General features: G+C 43.3%; 1 protein-coding gene across 1 annotated transcript in view; it reads left to right on the top strand.

The window, feature by feature from the left end:
• The window catches only part of dnah5l (dynein, axonemal, heavy chain 5 like), a 465,990-nt gene that overhangs the window by 142,470 nt on the left and 298,703 nt on the right, over positions 1 to 24,817 (top strand). The window contains exons 27-32 of the mRNA XM_078535621.1: positions 3,265 to 3,345; positions 3,442 to 3,846; positions 10,337 to 10,455; positions 13,246 to 13,382; positions 13,650 to 13,812; positions 16,015 to 16,126. Coding sequence (XP_078391747.1) covers positions 3,265 to 3,345; positions 3,442 to 3,846; positions 10,337 to 10,455; positions 13,246 to 13,382; positions 13,650 to 13,812; positions 16,015 to 16,126 — 1,017 coding nt within the window. The remainder of the gene's footprint in view (positions 1 to 3,264; positions 3,346 to 3,441; positions 3,847 to 10,336; positions 10,456 to 13,245; positions 13,383 to 13,649; positions 13,813 to 16,014; positions 16,127 to 24,817) is intronic.

Below are 24,817 nucleotides of genomic sequence, written 5' to 3'. Positions count from 1 at the left end.
TGGAAGCAGTCTAGTTGATCAGTACCTCACCCAGTAGCCTAAACATCCACCTCATCCAATGCTAGCATACAATAGCTGCTGTGTGTACAACATACATGATGTACTGCACCAATTTGCAATGGCTACTTCTGTAGAAACTCCCAAACCTGTAACCTACACCCTCTAGAAGGGAAAGGGCAACAGGTTATCACCTCCTCCAAATTTCCCTTCAAATTACACATCATCGCGACTTGGATGTACATCACCATTCCTCTGTTACTGCATTAAAATCCTGGAACTCCATTCCTAAGAGCATTGCGGGCCATTGGCTTAAAGTCTGTAATGGCTAAAGAAGAAGACCCACTACACATTGTGGGGGTAACTAGTGATTGGCAATAAATGCCAACCTTATTCAAGTTTCCCAAATGCCAAGAATGATTTTTTTTTAAAATACTATTTTGCTCCTTCAAATTCATCTAGAAAAACTCTTGGCTTACCCCTGTTCAGTGGCAGTATCTTTGATAACCAAGCATTAGAATTTTACACAGGTGATGGTGATGATAATGATGTTGATAAGGATAAAAATAGCAATTATCTCTCAGCCAGAGCCACCTCAGCATTTTCTGGCATCTCCTTGTCTGGCCCTTCATGAAATTCTGGCCTTTATGTTCATGTACATAGAAAAAAGGCACCAGTCAACAACCATCAAAAAGCCTCTGACTCTCATGCCCAATAATTTCCAACTACTCAATGTGGACCCTTGTAGTAAGGAGCTTGTTTACCCTGCATAGATATTGATCTAGTTTGCATCCTTAATTTGACAACTTTCGCTACCTTCTTTTGCTTCAATGTTTCTTTTCAGTGGCATATATTACAGCCAAGTGGTCTATTGCTACCTGATATCTAGCTGATCCCACTTTCGATTGGCGTTCCATTGGATGAACTAAAATTCACACCCAGGTCAAAAAGTGTTTTCACATTCTTTCAAGACAGGATACATGCCAGTGTATCACAGGCACTGGTGTAATATGGAACTATTACAACAAAAGCGGAAAAGATGTAAATGCTTTTTTCTAATAACCCTGTTACGTCTTTCCTTCTCGCTCTCATTCACACTGGGCCGTAACTTCCGACTAGTGTTGGAAAGCACTGGCCCACATAAATTAGAAGAAATAAATGCACACTTAACTGGTCTTGAAAATTTCGTTGCTACTTCCACTTGTCAGACTCGAAAGACTCCTCACAGGCCCCAGCGAAGTGTAGATCCATTGTATTCAAGGAAGCCAAGCCCCCTTTTTTGCAGCATTTGCTGCCGTAAAGCAGGTAAGTTTAAAGGGCCAGGGAAATTGACAGGCCAAGGGAAGGTAAGTGCCTAAGGTAAGTAGATAGGATTTGAGGATTGGGGTGCCCTGAGGTCGGCGGGATAGATAGCGTCCTGAGGTCTGGGAGGGAATGTCCCAAGGTTGGGTGGGGGTGCTGTCCTGAGGTCGGGCGGAGGGGGGTGGGAGAGGGGGTGGGGGGGGGGTGTCCTGAGGTCGGGGGGTGATGTTGGTGTCCCAAGGCTAAGAGGGGAGGGGTGCCCCGAGGTCAGTGGGGGTTTGGTGTCTTGAGGTTGGGGGATGGGGATGCCCCGACATCAGGAGGGGGTGGTTTTCTTGAGCTCTGGGTGGGAGGTCCCGATGTCGGGTGGTCCAAGGTCGAGGGGGGGCCTGGAGGTGGGGGGTGCAGTCCGGAGAGTGGGGAGGGTCCGGAGGTCGGACGGGAGGTGGGGGCGCTCGGAGGTCGGGGGATCCGAGGTCTAGGTTGGGGGGGAGGTAGGGTTGTTGGAGGTCGTGGGGTGAAGGGAGGGAGTCCCGTGAGGGGGGGTGTAGGGGAGTGGGGTCATCCTGTGAGATTGGTCTGGACCTTTATAATAGTTACCCAGAAGTTAGAAGAGGCTTCAATTCTTCTAATTTCTTCTGGATAACTATTGGTATAACCCCAGCAGAACCATTGAAGTTTGTGATTTAAACTGCATTTTCGGATGGTTCCCAGAGCAGCACAATTGTCTAGAGAAAGTTAGCGTTTCGGGGCAATTGCTGTGCAAACCCTTGTCTGGGAACTTGCCGAAGGGATTCCTCAGCACGTCTTTGGGGTACCCCCAAATCCGACACTGGGGAGTGTGCAAGTTCTGGGCCACTATTTATTCCTTATTTATATTATCCAAGCTTAATTATTCTAACTAGTCAAACTTTTTAACTATTTTCTCTAACTAATTAAATGTTAAAGATTTTTCTTATGAGTTGATTCTATTTCTCCTGTTTCTCATTACCCTTTTTTCTCAGAGAGGTGAATTTTTAAAAAGAACTGTTCTAATTGGCTAAAAAGCAAACTTAGGAGCCAGTTTTGCAACTATTGAAAGCTCAGACATAGCAGGTTAATATGGGTGGATCACAGATAGGATCAGGACAATTTTCAGTATATTGAGTGCCAGTAGCCTTCTGGAGCCTTGTGCATATGGCCATTATTCATTTGTGAACCCTGTAGATGATCAAATATGGCCCATTGGATCAATGATGGTCATTATGGCTGTGTCACGATTTCATCTTTATGATGCATCCACACATGCTGACTTCCTCTGGGGTCAATATGTACTTACCATGAGATAAAACCTGGTCAACATTTTCTTATGTTCTCTTTAACCTGGTAACATTACGGTTGCTGAGATCTGCTAACTCACCGTAGATCATGCTTTTGAATCTGGAGTTTTCTGGTTGCATGAATGAAACAGTACCAGAACCACTTGGTTCATTCATACATGACCCTTTCTGAAACATGTAGGTACGATGGTTACTTTCTTTCGTATTTACTGAGACTGAGTATTTACTCAAAATGTGCAGAATAAACAGAGAAAATGTGACACAATTATATTTTACCTTTAAAACGAAAATCAGCTTCTGATTTTATACAATCTTACTGAAATATTTTCATTGAAAAGTTGGTTGAAAAATTACCATTATAAAAAACAAAGATTCCTGACATTCTGAGGAATGTAAGGGTTAAAAGATGGAATTGTTATATCACCAAACTGTTTTATTAGAATATGCCAGGATTAACCTGAACACATTGGAACTGCCAATGTACACTACTCTCGCATCATTCATCTTGGTGTTGTGAGTGTTTTAAGACTGCTACATATCGATTTATATAGTGTTTCAAAGGAAGTTATTATGCTGTCACTTTCGCTGTGTGGAGTCAATTACTAAACATTTTCTGACATTATTATGAATTTTATTTTTTATTCAGGATCCTGCAGACAAAGTGAAGGAATTCATGGATTCAAAACCAATCCTCTCTGAATTCAATGAGCAAATTACCTATTACTCTGTATGTATAAAACATCTTTCTGTTATCATGGATTAAACACTGATGCACTTTTTTTATTAAACAAATGTAACACTTGTTGTTCTATACTTAATATAGAAATTGGAGGCTCAGATTGATGAGTTACCCTCTTGTTATGAAGTGGGCTCAGTTCAATTTGACACACAGCATTTGAAGCTAGCATTGGTGCAGGAATGCCGCTCATGGAAGAGAGCCTTTGGCACAGCCTTAAACAGAAAAACTGCTACGGAAATGGATGAGATTTATTCCTTTATTGAAAATCTCAGCAAACAACTGAATCGACCAATAAATGATTTGGATGATGTTCGTGGAGCCATGGCAGCACTGAAAGAAATTAGGGATGCTGAGATAAAGATTGATATGACCATTGAACCTATTGAAGAAACATATGCCCTCCTAAATAAGCATGAGTTGCTTTTTCAAGATGGAAATGCTGAGAGAGTTGATGGACTATCTTATGTCTGGAAGAACATAAATGCACAGGTACCCCCTAGAAATAAAACTCCAGATATACAAGAATGTGCAAGTATTTGGATTAGGATATTACTTTTTGAATTCATAGTTATCTAAAGCATTTTAAGAATAAACCAATTTATTATTTGGGCGTACTTTTCCACTTAGCAGGAACAACAAATCAAATGTAAGGAAAGGAACAATTGGGCTCATTGTTCTTTTCTGTTGGGGGTGAATATTTTTCCCAGTAGAGAAATATCTGCTGAATGTCTTCCAATAGGGGAGGCCCTGGAATTGAGAAATAAGAAGTGACAGGAATTATAACTGTATACTCATGACCCAGCACTCCAAGATGCTGTTCTAATGCTTTGCAATACCATTAAGAACAAAAGAGAAGTTTTGGCAAGTAACAAGGGAAGAAGAGGTTCACTATCTTCAGACCAATTTGGACCAGCGATACAGATGGGTTGAGATATGACAGATGGATATTAATTTGATTAAATGTGGGGCTGAGCACATAGCTACAGATAACAGTAAATGTTAGTAAAACAAAAAGGAGAGATCCAAGGAAAAGGATTTGGGTGTGATTGGTAATCATACGAATTAGGAGCAGGAGTAGGCCACTCAGCCCCTCGGGCATGCCCTACCATTCAATAAGATCATGGCTGATCTGATTGTAACCTCCCACCAACCCCCACTAATCTTTCACCCTCTTGTTTATCAAGAATCTTTCTACCCCTGTCTTAAAAATGTTCGAAGATTCTGCTTCCACTACTTTTTGAGGAAGAGAGTTCCAAAGACTGATTACTTTCTGAGAGAAAAACAATTTCTCCTCATCTGTCTCTTAAATGGGTGACCCCTTATTTTGAAAAAATGACCCCTAGTTCTAGATTCTCCCACAAGAGGAAACATCCTCTCCACTTCGAGACTGTCAAGACTCCTCAGGACCTTTCAATTAAGTTGCCTCTTACTCTTCTAAACTCCAGTGGATACAAACCTAGCATGTCCAAGCTTTCCTCCTAAGACAACCTGCCCATTCCAGGTATTATTTTAGTAAACCTTCTCTGAACTGCTTCGAATACATTTACATCCTTCCTTAAATTAGGAGACCAATACTGCACACAGTACTCCAGATGTGGGCCGGGATTTTCCATGCCCGCCGGCGTCAGGCGTGTTCAGTGGTGTGAGCGAACAATATGGCGCAATCAGTTTCACAACAGCGTGAAACCAGTTTGCGATCGTTCGCTCAACGCGCCGATGGCGGGCCATATTTCCCACCATTGGACGTCGGGAACCTCATTGAAATACATCTGCATATCATTATTAGGCCAGCCCACCAGAATTGTCCCCCGCCCTTGTTGGATCGCCCACCCTCGTCGGTGGGAAAACACGCCAATGTGTTTCACAACAACACGTAAGTGATGTGCATCTGGCAAGCTGCGCTTTGCTCGGAACTTCAAGGTGTGTTTGCCTACCCTGCTTCAGTCACAGTCATCAGCACCAGGCTTCACAGACTTCATCCACATCACTTTTAGGGGGGCTCATGGCAGGTGTCTACCTTCCAGATTAGCCATATGTGAGTGGCTTTTCAGTGGCTGCAGGGCAAGGTCTTGTTTCAGGAAGGGGGACAAATGGCCTCAGGTAAAGGAAGAGGCTGCAGGACGAGGGCTGGGGAAGGAGGATATCCCAGGGTGTGTGTGGGGGCACATGTTGATCATTGCAAGTAGCCTCAAGATGGTAAGGGCTGAGGAGGCAATCACCAGAGGAGATGAGGCCAGATGGACATGTGAGAGTATGTGTGTGAGAATGGGTGGTGATGTCACTTGAGCTGGCAGTGAGTGAGATGCCAGTGAATGTGTGATGGGCTTGAGTGTGTGAGTTTAGAGTGCTGAGATGGTTGCCACACCCTGGCAGCACAGATGAAATCATTCATCCTCTATCTGCATTGGATGGCCAACCTTTTCTGTGCAGCACTGGGACTGATCACCACTGCCACTGCCTCCCAAGCCTGGTTGGTCACACCACTGCCCATCCTGCGGTCAGAGCGGGAGTAGAATCTAGAATTCACTGCTTGAAAGGGTGATAGAGGCAGAAACCCTCATAACATTTAAGAAGTATTTGGATGTGCACTTACGATGCCATGGCATACAAGGCTACGGGCCTAGTTCTGGAAAGTGGGATTAGAATAGCTAGGTACTTGTTTGACCGGTGCAGACTTGATGGGCCGAAGGGCCTTTTTCTGTGCTGTAGACCTCTATGACTCTACGACTCTAATATATTTACATATCACTATAAGGCCAGTTTACCAGAATCATTCCCCCATGCCATCAGGAAAACATGCCAGTGCAAACACGTCTTGACAAGTGTGACGTGCAGAAGTCAGATATTATCACCAGGGCCTTATTCACATCACGGACATTGAGAAGCAGAAGATTCTGGAACCTGATGGTAACAGGATCTTGGAGGAACGTCCATCGCATATTGGGTGGATTCTGATGGGCACGGGTCCACCACAAAGCAGCTCACAGAAGCTGGAAAGTCATCGTTGAGGGAATGTTAAGAACAGATAATGGTCGAGGGGGTGGAGAGGAAGGCCCAGAAGTGTTTGGGAGAGGAAGATGTCCGCCATCCTCCCCATGGAGACCTCCATACAAGCGCATTTGAGCACCACTTCATCAGAGAGCAGGCGGACACACTCCTCCAACTCACGTGCCACTTTGTTGAGGGCTTCCAACAGCTCTGTGTGATGTTCCCCCACCTTCTGCTGACTCTCCAGGATGAGTTGGAAGGCCAAATCCAGAGGCTCGTCATCTGACTCAGACCTCACAAATGTCTCTTCTTCTGCAGTCCTCCAAGTGCCAGGGAGCTTGGCTGTACCTGTCCTGCTGCGGACATGTATCCATGGAGTGACCACCAGATTGTTGACCCAAGTCTGCTCTAGGTCTAGGTCCCACAGAGGTGTGTGTCTTTGCGTTGGTGGAGGGTGTGGGTAAGGCTCTGTGATGGGTCTTCCAGGCTGCTTATTTCCATGTCTTCAATGGAGGAGATGCCCTCTTGACTGGAGGTGAGGGAGTGGATAGAGCTGAGGGACTGGCTGGCCAAGGGTGTCGGTTGCTTGGCAGAGTTCCCTGTGAATCAAAGTAAAGGTAATTAGTGTGTGGCAGCAGAGTCAAAAGCAGGAGAGAGAGCATTCACATTTGCGTTGAGAGAGCAATGTTGTAACGCAGGGTCTTCACAAAGGTGTTCACCATTGACCTCACCATCGCCGCAGGCACAATTCACATCCTCACTAGTCAGTGCGATGGCACACTCCTCAAAATGAGTGAGATGTCTAATGTGGGCCACTCCACGCCCGGTCTGGGACCTCTCCCTGCTGTTGTGAGCCAGCTTCTCCTGCTTGAAAACAGACGGAGAAGGTGTGAGCAGGGCACATGGCACTGCGTGGAATGCACTGTGTGGTGAGCGGAGCCATGGACAGGACGAGGATGAGCTCCAGAGAATATGAGCTTGAGGAAGATGTGAGGGTGTGTGTGAGAGTTAGTGGTGTTGTCCTTTGAAGTGTGAGACCCCTTTGGATGTGTGATCGGTTTGTGAGTGTGTGAGTTGAGAGTGATGAGAAGAGTGATTTACCTTGGCAGAATGGATGAGACCATTCATCCTGTTGGGGCACTGGGTTGCTGTCCTCTTCTGCAGTGCAACCACATTATTAACCATGAAATACACATCCTCAAAACATCGCTTTAAGGTAACATTAACATTTCCTTTCCTTTCTTACATGACTAGTACATAACATAAGGGGACTGATATATGCAGCAGGAAGAAGAACCTACATATATGTCCTGTTACCACTTGAGGAGGAGGTCCTAGGCATGGTCATGGGGTGAGTCAGGCCTGAGGCCATTTGCAAATTTGTGGGAAGAAGGGGTTTCGATTCATAGGGCACTGGCATCAGTACTCATGGGAGAGTGGGCCACTCCATTGGGCTTCACTTGAACAGGGCTGGTATCCGCCACCACCGCCTCCCATGCTGGATTAGTAATGTTTCTTCCCATCCTGTGGCCAGAGTGGGGGTAGAGGACATCACATCAGGCCTCCACTGTGTCCAAAATGTGCTTGAGGGACGCATCATTAAACTGGAGGGCTGCATTCTTCATGCCTTTCGGGGCAATGTCTTCTTTGCAGCAGCCATGGGCTGGAAGCACTGAGAGATGTGCACGTGGCTGCACTTTAAATATGGCGCCTGGTGTGAGGAAGCAGCGGGGTGACGGCTTGGCGGGTGAATGAGAGCCTGTCCACCATTGGAATAGCGTGTTTCCCAGGAATGCATGATTAGTAAAGTAGGATTGGAATGATACGGCGCGAAAACCCGCCATTGCGGCCGACGGGAAAAATGTTCTTTTTCCCGCCTGCAACCACAGTTAACGCAAACCTGGGATGATTCCGCCCACTGTGTTTGACTTTATCCACATCACTATACTGTTCCAATACTTTGACCTTTCTCTTTGGATTTCTAAGTCTCCCTTCACCCAAACCCTACCCCATCTCTGTTAGTTTAAAGCCCTGTCCACAGCCCTAGTTATATGGCTGGCCAGGATGCTGATACCAGCCCTGTTCAAGTGGAGCCCAATGGAGTGGCCCACTCTCCCATGAGTACTGATGCCAGTGCCCCATGAATTGAAACCAATTCTTCCCACAAATTTGCAAATGGCCTCAGGCCTGACTTACCCCATGCCCATGCCTAGAACCTCCTCCTCGAGTGGTAACGACATATATGTAGGTCCTTCTTCCTGCTGCATATATCAGTCCCCTTGTGTTAAGTGCTAGTCATGTAAGAATGAAGGGAACATGTTAATGTTAACTGAAAGAGATGTTTTGAAGATGTGCATTTCAGGTTAATAATGCGGATGCACTGGGAAAGATGATAGAGATGTGGGGAAGTGAGGGAAGAAACAATGAGGATACAAGCAGGTATGGCATGAGGGAGGAGCAGCAGAAGGAGGGACTGTGTAGTGTTTCACACTAATTGGTGGAGAGGAAAGGGAAATGGGTGAGGGAAGGCCTGTGAATAAGTGGGGCAACAGGTGGTGGACAGCTGAGGAGAGCGGAGTGTGAGATCTGAGTTAGAATTTCTACTGCAACAACCTTGCTGAGGTCATTGATCTTTCAGCATTGCAAGCAAGCCCTGGGTGCTATGCTTCTGGCATTGAACTCCTTTATTAACGCTTGCCTGGATCCTTATCTGGAGGGTCCTTGATCCTGTGATTTAAATGACTGAATAAGTCAAATTTCATTTTTATTGCATGGAATTCTAGCCTTTAACTGGTGCAATGGAGATTGAATTCCATACAATATATTATTCAATTAAAACGGTAAATGAGTGCATTATATAGGTATTTTATATCTGTTCTATTGCAGGACTTATTTTTATCCCTGATTGAAATTGAATCATAGGTATGGGAGCCGGTGTCGGGGTGGATGGAGGTAATATTTATTTCTCCCTCCTCGGAGAGTATGGACGAAAATGGAGTGGCTGCATTTCCTGCCCTGTTTATGTTGACTAAAAGTTTAGTACAACTGGACTCTGACTGGAGCCTCATGCATAATTGCTAATCGTGGAACTATGATGTTAATAGGGCCCAATGGCAATTTAACACTGTCCGGAACAGCTCATTCACTGCTGTTGCCCAGTGTAAGCTGATTTGACACCAGCGGTGCCATTTTGGAGTTCTGTCTTAACCTCACATAGCTGAACATGTGATAAACAGCTGAAATGATACTTGTATAGTGTATCACAATTCCCAGGCCTGTTTTCGGGGGCTATCTAATATAGCTCCCGTGCTTTTCCTTCCTGTTGATAAAACTGCCACAGAATAAGTTGGATGGTTTTAGTAGGAAGAGAGAGAAAAAAACCACTCAGAGATACTTGGAAAGCAGTTCAATAGGATAAATGAAATATTAAACACAGCGTGATTCAAACTCTCATTCCCCATCAAAGAGTAACTTCCACATAATGATAAAAATTAAATGCTGATTTTTCCTTTCAAGCTAGAGATGATGAGTATCCTGTTCTGTTACATCCCTTTGAAACATTTTAGGATTTTGCCTTCTGTTGTGGAATCTAGAGACAGAAATTATTGACAAATCAAAAAATCTACTTTAAAAGAAATGTAAACATCTGAGCAAATCTGAAGTTTGCTTTCTTTACGCATTTAAGGAACACAAAAATATGCATCATATTAATGCACAAAACTGCTTGACTTCCAAATATCTACAAAACTGTGCAGTACTTTTGGTAATAACTTTCAATCCCAGGATTAGCATTCACAGCAGGTAACAGACATTACAAGAATAAAACTACACAATAAACTGGTAAATGACAAAGTGAGTCTACTTGCATATTGAAGAAAGGCTAAGATATTAAGATTTATTATTCAGAGAGAATCATCATTATTAATTAGCATTTGTGTTTTATGCCTGTCACTTCATGGCTGTCTAACTATTCAAAACTTGTGTGTGACAGGTCATGCAGATACAGAGTACACTTTTAAAAGTGGAGCCTGCAATGAAGACAGATCTACGAGAAAGGGTAAAAATCTTCCAAACTGATGTTCAGAATTTTTACCAAGACTATGATACAAAGTAAGTGATGGAGGAAAACATTATGTAATAGGAAACAGAACAATATCATGTAATGTAAAAAACATTCTCAGAGAAAGGACTGTCAATTTAATATGACTTACCTCTTGCAGATCACACCACTTTCCTACTTTAATGGATTTATAGTTAGACAACATTCCTCCTACTGGAATCTGAAGTGTAGTAGATATGCTGTAATGACATGAGGGTGGGCAGAGGGGCGGGGTGAGTGGCAGTGTCACTTGATTAAATCAATTTAATTTTTCAAAAAGCTGATCATGAGCTTTTCTTTCTTTCCTAATGAATCCCTTTCACATTTTACTGTAGTCATAGTACAACTTAACAGGGACTGTGCTAAAAGATATCATCAGCTCCCTAAGGGTCTTCTAATCAATGACAGCTGGTGGACAAGGCCAATGAGGATCTCATCTGGCATCAGAGATGTAAAGAGATGTTTCTGAATTCCTTTTTAGTATAAAGCATATATAGTACATTCTCCTCTAGAAGGTGTTACAAATTGTGAGTCTGTCTCATATATATAGAGCTAGCAATGTGAGTCACTCAGTAAGCAGCCACTAAACCTTGCATTTAGGAGTGTGCCTGCGCTTCCTAATATCTCAACATATGATAGAGAAACCTGGATGTAATAATAGGCCTCCTTTGAGACCTGGGCAGGATATCATGTCTTTTTAACATGTGCCTCACATGTGCTTCCCTAATGTTTCAGTAAGAGGACTGAAAGCAGAGATATGGATCATTGAGCTGCTTTACTTTACAGCCATCAAGTGAATATACAGCTTAACAATTATAATCATAAGTGACTTAGCTTCAACCTCTTCTTTAAGAATCAGAAGAATAATAAAGAAAGCAGCCCTGTTCCAGTTACTGAGCTAAATGGTACTACATTTTAGTCTGTCCCAGCATTGAAGCAGACTAAGGTTGGTTGGCACTAGAAACCCTTCTAGGCCTTGTTGACTGACTTTGAACATGGATTTTTCTCTTCTTTCTATTACTTCTGACCATGTGAGGTGAGTAAACTGTCCCTGAAATTTCTTCCCCGTTCAGTAATTTACCAGAAGACCTGCCAATAAAACAAGCAACCTAACAACACTCCTTTGGCTCTGAAGAAGAGTCATACGGATGCGAAACGTTAACTGTTTTTCTCTCTCCACAGATGCTGCCTGACCTGCTGAGTTTTTCCAGCATTTCCTGTTTTTACCTATCATATGCTTGTCTAGTTTACCCTTCAATGCATCTAAACTATTCATATGAACCACTCCCTGCAGTAGCAGGTTCCACATTCTTACCACTCTTTGGGTGAAGAAGTGTCTTATGAATTTTCTATTGGATTTCTTGGCGACTATCTATATTGAGGGCCTCTAGTTATGCTATTCCCCAGAAGAGAAAACATTCTGTCTGTATCCAATCTATCAAAACTTTCATAGTTTTAAAGATCTATATTAGGTCACCCCTCAGCCTTCCTTTTTCAAGGGAGAAGAGACACAGCTTGCCAATCCTTACCTGGTACATATACCCACTAATTTCTAATATCACCTTGTAAATCTTCTCTGCGCCTTCTCCAGTGCCATCATACCCCTTCTATAATATAACAATCAGAATTGCATGCAGTACTCTTGAATGTGATCTAACCAAGGTTTGATACAGGTTTAGCATAATTTCCTTGCTTTTCAATTGTATCCCTTTAGAAATAAAACCTGCTGTTTGGTTTGCTTTTCCTATGGCCTTGCCAAGCTGTGGCACAATTTTTGGTGACTGGTGTACTTGTACTCCAGGAACCCCTTTTAGCATTGTACCTTGCACCTTACAAGTAATAAGTAACCTCCCTATTCACTCCATGTTGTGAATGACCAGAAAAGAACGTTACAATCATTTGCATTACCAGTGCATGGTGACAGAGGTGAAATCCACACCAGAGAAATTGCTTGATCACTCAGCGAAACTTACCAATGATGAAGGTCCTTCCTTCGCCACTGACTGCAAGTTCCAGTCCAGTGTGTTTTCAGTGGCTGTAGCATATGGCTATAAGGAGAATTTTAAACCTATATGTACCCATTATAATTTAAAATACTTCACTTATATGTAACTTATTTTCAAATTCATCCTATGAAAATATGGTCAAACAATCCCAAAATGGGACAGAAACAATATGGGTAAGAACTGCTTTGATGAAATGTTGAGTACAGATAAACAGCAGGAATGTGAAAAGATACATGCAAGATGTTTTTTTTTCCCCTCTAGGCAGTGGACACTGAGCCTTATTATTGTGTGCAAACTGCTACCTTGCTGATGTTAGATACCTCAGTGCAAAGTAGGAATCAAATCTGTGACCTTATTGATTTGTATGGCTTGATGCTACACCATGCAGCGTGCTTGTCATATAAGCCATCACAGGGGACATGGTGGCTCCCTTTGTAACAAAGTTGCATTGAGAGTCAAACGCCTATGTCTTTCAGAATCCTTGGTGAATATTTGGGTAATAATGCATTAGGTATTTTGGGATGATTCCTGTCAGGAAATTGAGATTTTCTCATCATCCTGTTTAAGGATCAGTACAATTGAAAGATGGACTGGACCAACTATAGTGAATTACTCTCTGTGGATTGTTTGATTTACCTTCAAATTAAGGAAGAATCCTTAAAGATAAAGAAAGCTATAGTCATAACCTTCTGGACAGTTTGTCAGTCCTTATATTTTCCAAACTATTGTGAGTGGTGTCCAGGTGTGGCTGAGAAAATGTTGTAACTTGTGTTATTATGCGATTTCTCACCACAGAGGCCCTGGTGTTGAAGGCCTTCTACCTGGAGAAGCTAATGACAGGCTGCAGATCTTCCAGACAAGCTTTGATGAGCTCTGGCGGAAATTTAACACTTATTCTGGAGGAGAGGAGCTTTTTGGGCTACCTGTTATTGGTAACAATTTTCTCTCTCTATTAATATGTCTGTTGCTTAGTGTTTTACAGTTTAAGCAAAATATGTGCCGTGCCTCGTGCTATAATTGAGTAAAATAACTTTCTCTCTGCAAAGAGAATTTGAGTTAATATGTTGCAGTATCTAATGATTTATATATGATAGGACAGCATTTGCATTAAAACATTTAAGGATAAAATACAGAAAAAAATGGTTTTATGAAATATCCGTTTTTGGGAATAAAATGTTTTTATTTGTGTTGTGAAATAGAATATCCTGACTTGCTGAGAATCAAGCGTGAGCTCACATTACTTCAGAAATTGTATGGTCTTTATAATTCAGTCATTGATAATGTCAGTGGTTACAATGACATTTTGTGGAGTGAATTAGATATTGAAAAAATCAATAACGAACTTCTGGATTTTCAGAACAGGTATGTAAAGTTTGCACAAAATATATGTAATTTCTTTAACGGTTGTCTTTTGGTGTTGCTCATGATGATCAATCAGTGTTTTATAACAATACGGGGATAACACCATGACCACTGATTTACAATGCCTGAATAAGAGCATTTTGGGCCGCGATTTTCAAGGGCAGTGGGTTGGAACCCAGTATGGGCAGGAATTAATAATCATGGTTCAAGAGGTTGTCTTGGGTCCCCAACACCTCTGGGACAGGTTTGTATTTTTACAGGGTTGGCAGGAGGAGGGAGCGGCAAACACAATTACCGCCAATTAAGGCCCCTTAAGGAATTTGTTAAGGCACCTGTCACTTCAAGTTTGGAATTGTTAAATGTTTTTCTAGTGAATAGTCTCAAGCATGTTTGTGTACAGCTGTTAGATTTGCTGTGGGCCCTGGTAAATTGCTTTGCATTAGTCTTTAAATCTTATTCTGTGGGTCCAACTAACGCTGGTACCAGCACTGCTCCTTATCTTCTTGTCTACGGCCACTTTCCACTCCACCTCGAGGAACTGCCTGCTGTAATCTGCAAGGTAGCAGCAACCCCCAACTTGTCTGCTGCCTGCCTTGCCTACTGGCGCCAGGCAGAGAGCTCCTGCCTCCTGGTAGCGCCCGATGTCTCTAATTGGGTGCCCAGCAATTAGGCCGTTTATATTTAAAAATATTGTGAGATCGACGCAGCTCGGGTGCAGGTTGGGATCCAGAATTCATCCGGGTATCAGGTTCATGACCTCACATTGAAAATCTGGCCTATTATCTTTATTAGACGATAATCTCATTCATCAAAATTACAGTTGTGTCAAATCTAACAGCAGGTGAATCTGTATTAATGAGAATATTTCTAGGGATGATTTAGCCAGCTCCCTATCTGTGTGAGTTCTGCACATGCTTAGCTTGAAAGAGATCATTGCATGCTTGGTCACAAGGACCTCTGGCCAGAATTTTCCAGTCCTGTTGGCGATGGGCATCATGCTGGGCTGGGGGGAACAATATGGTGAGGCGGCCAGAAATCGGTTTCACGCCACCGATAGTGTCCGCCATGGCAGAACGGCAATCCCATGGGGGCCAGTTGTGAACCCACTTTGCACCGGGCGGCAGGGAAACACACCAGCCCAGAACACAACTGGACAAGTGTGACATGCAGAAGTCGGGACTTACCATTAGGGCCTTGCTCAGATGGTGGACATCTGAGGAGCAGAAGATGCTGCAGCCCTACAGCTACCGGAGAGCCACCATCTTTTCTGCCAACATTTGATTCCAACTCAGGTGCATTCTCATCCCATCGAAGCTGGCTTTCACCCAGTTAACTATCCCTGCTCTGGATTGTTCCTTGTTCTTTTCCATGACCAACTTAAACTTTATGATACATTGGTTGCTGTCCCCTAAATGGTTTCCCACTGATATTTGATCCACTTGGGCCGACTCATTCCCTAGAACTAGGTCTAACAGTGCCTTCCCTCTCGTTGGACTGGAAACATACTGCTGCAGAAAATTGCCCTGAACACATTCCAGGAATTCTCGCCCCTCTTGTTCCTTTGCACTATTCCTATCCCAGTCTATATTTGAATAATTGAAGTCCCCCATTATAATTACTCTATAATTCTTGTATCTCTGTAATTTCTTTGCAAATTTGTTTCTCTACATCTCTTCCACTATATACTACACTGATTAATGTTAGTGCACCTTTTTCATTCATTCCATCTAGCCAGAGAGATTCCATCCTTGACTCCTCTGGAACATCCTCTCTCTCCAGAACCGTAATGCCAGCTTTAATCAATACTGCCCCTACCGCTCCCCTACACTTTTCTTCCTTTCCTTATACTCAAGAATATTTAATGCCCAGTCCTGCCCATCTTTGAGCCAGATCTCTGTTATAGCAACAATCTCATAATTCCAATTGTCATCATGTGCCTGTAGTTCACCAATCTTATTAACCACACTCTGTGCATTCACATACATGCACATTAGCCCTGATTTAGGCCTTTTTACTTTCAGCCTTAATCTGACCCCATCAAGTAGTTTGTGAAGTAATCAAAACAAATATCATTTTACAATTTTTACTATTCTAACATTTTAGACAACAGTTTCTTCCTTATGCACATATAATATTCTATAATGTTCATCTTAACATTCCGTCTTGTAGCTACTTTAATTTTTCTTTGATTTTTGCTCACAGAATACGGAAATTACCCAAAGCCTTGAAGGAATGGCAAGCTTTCAATGACTTGAAAAAGACAATTGATGATTTCAGCGAAACTTGTCCATTGCTTGAAATGATGGCTAACAAAGTGAGTAAATGTTTAATCCTTGATTTAAAAAAATGAAGAAATTGTTCAATAAAATTCAGCAAGAGTCCAAATGTCACATTCAAAGTCCTTGGACAGGTTGTTGCTTTCTGACATTGCTGTCTTCATTGTGGGGGTGGGTATTTCAGACCTCCCGCAATTTTGATGGAGTCTGACCAGCTTCTGAAGGCGACGTGGCTCACACCAGCTCAGAGTGCTATGAACCATGGAGGAAGCCGTTCTGGAGTTGGGAACCTTTTGACAAATAAGCACAAAAGGTGTTGTCAACTTCGCATGCCATAATGAAATGCTGTATGATAAATTAAATAAGTTCTTGATGCAGTGATTGATGATAGAGCTTTGTTTTTACAAGGTAAGTGATCATTAAACTGAGCAGCATTTTGAAAGTGGAAAAGTCTTCAGATGCATTAGGGTACATTATCTACTAGGTAACGTACTCTTTTGCATCAAACAGTATTAATATTCAGATTTTTGCTGTCTCAATTGTCCCCTTTGCTTTAATCTTTTCATTGAATGGCAGTCAGATATCTGTTTGATTGCTTCAGAGCTTGAACAGATGGCTGAGCTCTTGGAATCATTTCAAAGGCTTTAATATATTCAGCTATGGTATTTTTGTTGACACAGTTGTACAATGGAATCTCATTATGAATGCTTGGCTCTGCTCCAAACCCACTAATAGTTTCAGCTCAGCAAGGACTGTTAACACAGCTGTCAAGGGGACTATGAGTTTACTTATATTGACAGTTTTATGAGCTCAAAAGAGGATTTTGTCTTTGAAGTTGTTTTTGAATGATAGCTTATTTATTTTGACTGTTTTATGAGCACATCAATGACTTCCCGATGTTTTTAGGGTTCATGAGTTGTGTACAGTGTGGATATTGGTTGAGTAGGTGTGGGAATGAGCGGGAAATGGGGGTATGGAGTTTGAGGGGTGTATGTGTGCTCTGAGGGCATGGGTTGTGTGGATGGGGCATGGGTATGAGGGGCATTTGTGGGTATGGGGAATATGGAGAGGTTTGGGGGTGAGGAGGTATATGGAGGCATGTGGGTATGAGGTGTGAGGATGTATATTGTTAATGGCATGTTAATTGTATTGTTAAGATTAAGGATATACAGGTGGAGGGCTTTGATTGATTAAGTATCTTGAGGACATAGAAGGAGAGACTTCTGGAACATTGTGTGTTGGTTGGGGAAGAGGCAGGTATTTGTAATGTTGCATTCTGTAAATATGTATAACATTAAGTATAAGATCGGCATCTAGTTTCCTACTTCACCAACTGGCTTTGGAATGGCTTAACAAGGAAACAGTGAATGGTTGCTTAAAGGTGAAGATTGGAAACTAAGAAATTTTTTTTCAGACGGAAGATTGTAATCTGAATTACTTTTGTGAAAAATGGCTGAAAGCAAGAGTAACTTATGAGGGTATGATTACCCACCAATGTTCCCTGAATCCAGGGGGAGAGTCAAGCACCTTTGGTTAAGGAGCTAAGTGTGCTTATATGCTCCAGTCTTCAAAATTTCTGTGATTACTGTCCATCAATCTCATGGAGACGGTTGACAGGTTTCCATCAACATAGTTAAGGACCAGTGGGATAACTCCACATTTCAGCAAAAGTTTGTCATACCTGCAGAAACTGGAGGAAGTGGCAGTGCAGGAAATTTGTGGAGGGACAAGGTGCCAGCAATAGATAGTAAGGAGATTGGTGACTTCCAGAATGGCAGCTGTCACTGCTTCAGGAGATGCCTTCAGGGTCAACCTGAGCTTTACATTTCCACAGGACTTCTAAAACCTGGTTGGAACCACTGTAATGACAATAACCAATGGTACCCCTGAGCCTGTGCCCTGTTCCTGTGGACTGGAAAGAATGGTTGAAATTGTCACTGTCTCTGCGGTGTGGCAAAGAGCCTATTTCTTTAAGGCCCTTTTGGACATAGCCGCAACTTCCCTTGCCTTAGACTAGGCTTAGAGGCCTGATATGCCTCCCATCTCAGGAAAGCAGCTGTCCAAGTGGGATTAGCTTCCAGCAGCCTTTGTCTTGTAATGGAACTGTCCCAGCCTCCATCACACCCTGGTAGCACCTCATAGAAGTAGTAGTCAAGGAGCCCGAGCAAGTAAGTTAGCTGGAACATGGTGTCAAGAAGTAGCTGTCATTAAAAGTGAATGCGTTTTATGACAACTTAGAGTGAATGTTGCAATGGAAAGTAAACATGACCTGAAAGTAAAGGGCTTTGTGCCTAGTTCTGTGTATGCTAGCAACTCTTGGGATGACAGAGATGGGAAGGGACCTTTCTACTACTGTCTTTTGAAAGAAATTGAGAAAATCTTTGACAGTGAGGGATTTAGAAAGATTGTGGCAAAAGAGTGCAAGCAGGTCTTTTTATTTTTTTTATTTGGTATGTCAATTTATTCACTGAGAGCTTTGAGATATAAATTGCGCCATTCCTTTCTCTAACTGCAAGGAAGAGAGAGTGATATCCTGGAGAACTGTTTTGAGATTTTGCCTGTCATTGTAGAATAGTGCACATGTTGTCCGTGATGTGAGGTGTGGGGAAATGCTGGTTGCAATAATGTAGGAGATTAGGAAGTGCAGAGTGTGTGAATAGGAGCAGAAAGACGTGGTGCGTGTTAGTGATTTTAGGAGTGGTAAATCATATTGGGGAAGGGGAGTGTTGGGGCTGCAGATAATGGAGATATGAGTAGAGTAACTGACATGAGGTTTAGATTTTTACCTTGCCTTATCTGCTGTTGATGTTAGACTTTTTCCACCATTGTAGCCATATCCTGGGAGTAAACTCTTAGTATTGGTCTTTTGAATCATCTCTTCCAAGTGGAACATAGGAATAGAGAAAAATAAATCAAAGTTCATCTAGTTTGCCTTCTACCATCCAGGAAATCACATGATATAATTATAGTATAGTTGTTAATCTCTTATGAATTGGTCTACAACAAACCCAGAAAGGACATGGGGAAATCCCCATGGTGAAGACCATTGGGATCCATAGATCCAAAGTCACCTTTTGATTCCCAAGCATGCTATACTTAACATGTCATGTCTCAAATTACACATATATTGCATCCTAAAATTTACTTTCTGAAAGAGGAATTTTAACCCCATAAAATGGGTGGGTCTGGACAGGTGGGATGTTAAAATATAAAGACTCACAAACTCAAACTGAGCCCATCTTGAATCCACCCACTTCTCGTTTGGATGGGAGTGAGGGAATGGGTGAACCTCCCAGAAGGTTGGCTGATCCTTTAAATATTTTAAAGAGACTGTGTGCCTCAGGTTTTATCTCTCTTCCAGCTTTAAAGCTGGCCAGCTGGGTTTCCTTGGCCTTGGGGAGGGAAACCTGATAGCTAAAAGGAGGTAAGGACTGCTGCATGGAACACTGAAGTGCATTGCTTGTGGGCCAGGAAGCATAGGGGTGTTTCCCCCTAGCCCCCAGCAAGCAAACCTGTTTTCCGCTCCACACCACTGGCCCCATGGTCAGAGCCTCTCCTGAGATTACTGACCCCCTCCTCCGATCTCTGCTCCTGTTATATGTCTCTGACCCCTTGTGATTTCTACCCCAGAGCAGAGGGAACTTAATTGCTCCTTCGCTGCAGCCTCTCCTGGAATATTTGCCACCTGACAGGGAGCCAAGCCTGTCAATCAGGCTAGCTTCCAGTCAGGAACTTGTTTAACAAAAGCACATGCTGGTGGAGTTAAGCCTCCACAACACTTGGGCAACACCTGGTTTCTTGACCAGAATGCAGTTTGCGACCGTCAATGGTGGGCTGTGTTTCCAGCCACCGGATGTCTGGAACATCATTTTAATACATCTGCATATAATTATAATTCCTGCTTGCCGGAATCATCCCCCTTTGCTGGATCATCCGGGCATGATGATGTGTTTCACAACTGTACCTAAGTGATGTGCACCTTGTGAGCTGCACTTCACTCGGGACTTTGAGGTTTGTTTTCCCACCTTGCTTCGGCCATTACTCATGGTCATCAGCGCCAGGCTTTGCAGGCAGCACTGCATCACTTTTAGGGGAGCTCACGGACAGGTCTCTACCTACCAGACCAGTCATAAGGTGGGGATGGCTTTTCAATGGCTGGAGGGCTTGGGCTTGTTTGGGGAAGGGGGAGAAGAGGCCCCAGGCAAGGGAAAAGGATGCAGGGCAAGGGCTGTACTGGGGAAGGGGGGTATCCCAGGGTGTGTGTGGGAACACATGTTGATCTGTGCAAGTGGCCTCAAAATGGTGATGGCTCAGGAGGCAGTCTCCAGGGGAGATGAGGCCAGATGGAGATGTGAGGATGTGTGTGAGTGATGTCCCTTGAGCTGGCAGTGAGTGAGATGCCAGTGAATGTGTGATGGGCTTGAGTGTGTGAGTTTAGAGTGTTGAGATGATTGCTTTACCCTGGTGACACAGATAAGATCATTCATTTTCTCTCTGCACTGGATGGCCAACCTCCTCTGTGCAGTAAGATAAAGGCAAAATACTGTGGATGCTGGAAATCTGAAACAAAAACAAAAAATGCTGGAAAAATTCAGCAGGTCTGACAGCATCTGTGGAGAGAAAGACAGAGTTAATGTTTCGAGTCCGTATGACTCTTCTTCAGAGCTTCAGCTGAATTTTTTCAGCATTTTTTGTTTTTGTCTCTTCTGTGCAGCATTGGCCCTGACCACCACTGCCACCACCTCCCAAGCTGGAGTGGTGAGATTGCTGGACCTCTTGTGGCCAGAGTGGGGATGTAGGATAACATGGCGGGCTTCTGAAAGGCATTCCAGTGACGGGTCACTGAACTCTTCTTAGCTTTCAGGGCCATGTCTTCACTGGAGCAGACCTGGGCTGCAAGCATTGAGAACTATGTGCATGGCTGCAATTTAGATATGGCACCACGAGTGAGGAAACAGTGTGGAAACACAAGACAGCGTATTTCTTGTGGCTGCATAATTAATGAGGGAGAAGCAGACGATACGGCGAGAAAAGCCGCCAATGCGGCTGGCAGGTAAAACATCTATTTTCCTGCCTGCTACCGCACTTAGTGCAAATCTAGGATGATTCTGCCCTAAGTATCTGGTGGTAGAGGTAGTTCCTGGAAACTTTCTACCAGCTTCTCCCTCCTCCTGTCCACTGCCCAGGCCAGGGCCTCTAAAGCAGCATCAGAGAGCCTGCATTCCCAATGTACAGCATGTGCAGCCATTTTCTCCCTCAGGCGCATTCCCTCCTGTCTGAAACCAAAATTCACTCCCTTTAATAAGGTGCAAACTGTCTTTAAGTGGCAGAGCTGTTCAGCAAGTTAGGCAGCATCTGCATCAGACAGATGCTGCCTGACCTACTAGGCATTTCCATTATTTTCTGTTTTCATTTCAGATTTCCACCATCTGCAGTATTTTGCTTTTGTCAGGCACCCCTGATTCTCTACCCCACCAACAACTGTGCAACCAATAATCATTGTGATTAATGCTGGCTGAATACTTGTCTCATAATGCCAAACTGCCAGCACCAATTTCAAGTGGTCCTTGCAACCATGGGAACAGAAAAGTGCAATGTGTCCCCTGTCATAGAAACATAGAAAATGGAGCAGGAGTAGGTCAGTCGGCTCTTCGAGTCTGCTCCGTCATTCAATATGATCATGGCTGACCCTCTATCTCAATACCATACGCCTGCGCTCTGCCGATACACCTTGATCCCTTTAGAGTCCAGAAATATATCTATTCCCTTCTGAAATATATTAAATGACTTGGCCTCCATAACCTTCTGTGGTAGAGAATTTCAGAGGTTCGCCACCCTCTGAGTGAAGAGGTTTCTCCTCATCTCAGTCCTAAATGGTCTACCCTGTATCCTGAGACTGTGACCCCTTGTTCTAGTCCCACAGACAGAGGAAACATCATCCCTGCATCCAGTATGTCCATCATTGTCAGAATTTTATATGTTTCAATGAGGTCTCCTCTCATTCTTCTAAACTCCAGTCCCAGGCCCAGCCAGCTCAAAATCTCTCCTCTTATGACAATCCTGCTTCAGTCTGGTGAACCTTTGCTGCACTCCCTCTATGGCAAGTGTATCTTTTCTTGGGTAAGGAGACCAAAACTACACATAATACTCCAGATGTGGTCTCACCAAAGCCCTGCACAGCTGCAGTAGGATGTCCTTGCTCTTGTACTCAAGTCCTCTCGCTATGAAGGCCAACATACCATTTGCCTTTTTCACTGCTTGCTGCACCTGCATGCTTGCTTTCAGTGACTGGTCTACAAGGACACCCAGGTCCCTTTGTACATCAATATTTCCTAATCTATCACCATTTAAATAATACTCTGCCATTCTGTTTTTCCTATTGAAGTGGTAACTTCACACTTATCCACGTTATACTGCATCTGCCATGTATTTGCCCACTCACTCAACCTATCTAAATCACCTTGAAGCCTCTTAACACCCCCCTCATCGCAGCAAACTTGGAAATATTACATTTGGATCCCTCATCCAAATCAGTGATCTATATTGTGAATAGCTGGGGCCTAAGCACTGATATCTGCGGTACCCCACTAGTCACCGCCTGTTACTCTGAAAAAGACCCATTTATTCCTCTTCTCTGTTTCCTGTCTGCTAACCAATTCTCAATCCATGCCACTATATTACCCCCAATCCCATGTGCTTTAATTTTATGTGGGACTTTATCAAAAGCTTTCTGAAAATCCGAATACACCACATCTACTGGTTCTTCCTTACCTATTCTGCTAGCTATGTCCTCAAAGAACTCCAGTAGGTTTGTCAAACATGATTTCCCTTTCATAAATCCATGTTGACTTTGTCTAACCTTGTTGCTATTTTCTAAGTGTCCTGTTATTATGTCCTTTGTAGGATGCTAGCGTTTTCCCTACTACTGAGGTTAGGCTATCTGGTCTGTAATTCGTTGTTTTCTCCCTCCCTCTTTTTAAATAGTGGATTTGCCACCCTCCAATCTGCTGGCACTGTTCCAGAATCTACAGAATTTTGAAAGATGACAACCAACGCATCCACTATATGCATGGCCGTTTCCTTCAGTACCCTGGAATGTAGATTATCAGGCCCTGGGGATTTATCGGCTTTCAGTTCCATTAATTCCTCTAGCACTATTGTTTTAGTAATACTAATTTCCTTCAACCCCTCCTTCTCACTAGACCCTTGGTTCCCTGGTGTGCCTGGGAAGTTATTTGTGTCTTCCTTCATGAAGACAGAACTAAAGTAGTCATTTAATTGCTCTGCCATTTCCTTGTTTCCTACTATAAATTCTCCCATTTCAGACTGTAAGGGACCTACATTTATCTTCACTAATCTTTTTCTTTTTACATACTTATAGAAGCTTTTACAGTCTGCTTTTATCTTCCTTGCGAGTTTACTCTCACACTCTGGGCAAAATTCTTACCTCAGTGGGCGGGCGTGCGCCCAACCTGCTCGAGCGTAAAATGACGCATGTTGACGTCGGGTGTGTGTCCCGACGTCAAGGCGCAGTCGTGTGATATTTCGTTTGGCAGGCGCTTGTGGGAATTGGCAGCTCGTCCGCCGACTATTAAAAGGCCTGTTAAGGCCATTAAAGTCTCAATTAACTTACATTTTTCGCTTCCCGTCCAACCTTTGGTTTAGAATTTGTTTCTGATCATCTTATAATGGATGTATCCTTCCCCATCCCAGATGAGTGTTGTCAGTGAAACAAACTGAGGAATATTGGGAATATCACAGTTTAAATTCTGCAGAGCTACTAAAATATATCACTGCATTTCAATGGGTAAGGATAAGGTTTCCAAAAACAAATAAAAATAAAATAAAAATTTGAAAACTTAATTAATAACATGTCCCTGCTCAAGTGAGAGTCACATGAGGGGACATGTTTAATAACATTTTTCAATTCTTTATTATTTTTCTTGAAAACACTTCATCACCCTGAGTCAGCTCTGTGCCTCAGGGAGATTCTCAAGCGTGCACTTGCACACACGCGTGATGTTTGCGCTTGCACCGCTCGACCTCCTCCCCCACCCTGCCGCTTGCGTTTCATGCTGGACGAGCCTTAATTGGCCTGCCAGCGTGAAATCGCCTTCCAGCCTCGATCGTGGGCGGCAGTCGGCTTCCCGACTGCCCCTGCTCGCCCCCGTTGAGCCTGCCCGACAAGGGCTAAATTCTGCCCTCTATTTTCCCCCTCTTAATCTTAATCAGTCCCTTGCGCTGCCATTGTTGAACATAATTGAATTTCTATGCCATGGATGTTTAATTTGAGCTTACTCTGTATTATCTGTTCGGAAAGGACAGGCTCTTGCACTGACAGTGCTGAATACCATTGAATTTCTTTGTCATGCCAGCACTATGTCAACACTAAAGAAAGAGGCCCTGGAAATATTGGATGCATTGGTGGTTATTTTCCAAAAATCTATAGACTCTGGAGCAGTTCCCACAGATTGGAGGGCAGCAAGTGTAACCCCATTATTTAAAGAAGAGGGGAGAGACAAAACAGAGAATTATAGACCAGTTAGCCTAACGCCAGTAGTGGGGAAAATGCTAGAGTCTATTACAAAAAGCATGGTAAGAGAACACTTGAAAAGCATTAACGGGATTAGACAAAGTCAGCATGGGTTTATGAAAGGGAAATCATGCTTAACTAATCTACTGAAGTTTTTTGAGGATGTAACTAGTAGAATAGATAAGGGAGAACCAGT

The sequence above is a fragment of the Cetorhinus maximus genome, chromosome 3 (assembly GCF_964194155.1).
Source record: "Cetorhinus maximus chromosome 3, sCetMax3.hap1.1, whole genome shotgun sequence".
NCBI classification, from domain to species: Eukaryota; Metazoa; Chordata; class Chondrichthyes; order Lamniformes; family Cetorhinidae; genus Cetorhinus; species Cetorhinus maximus.
The sequence above is the reverse complement of the archived record's forward strand: the minus strand, read 5'-3'. Positions and strand labels throughout refer to the sequence as shown.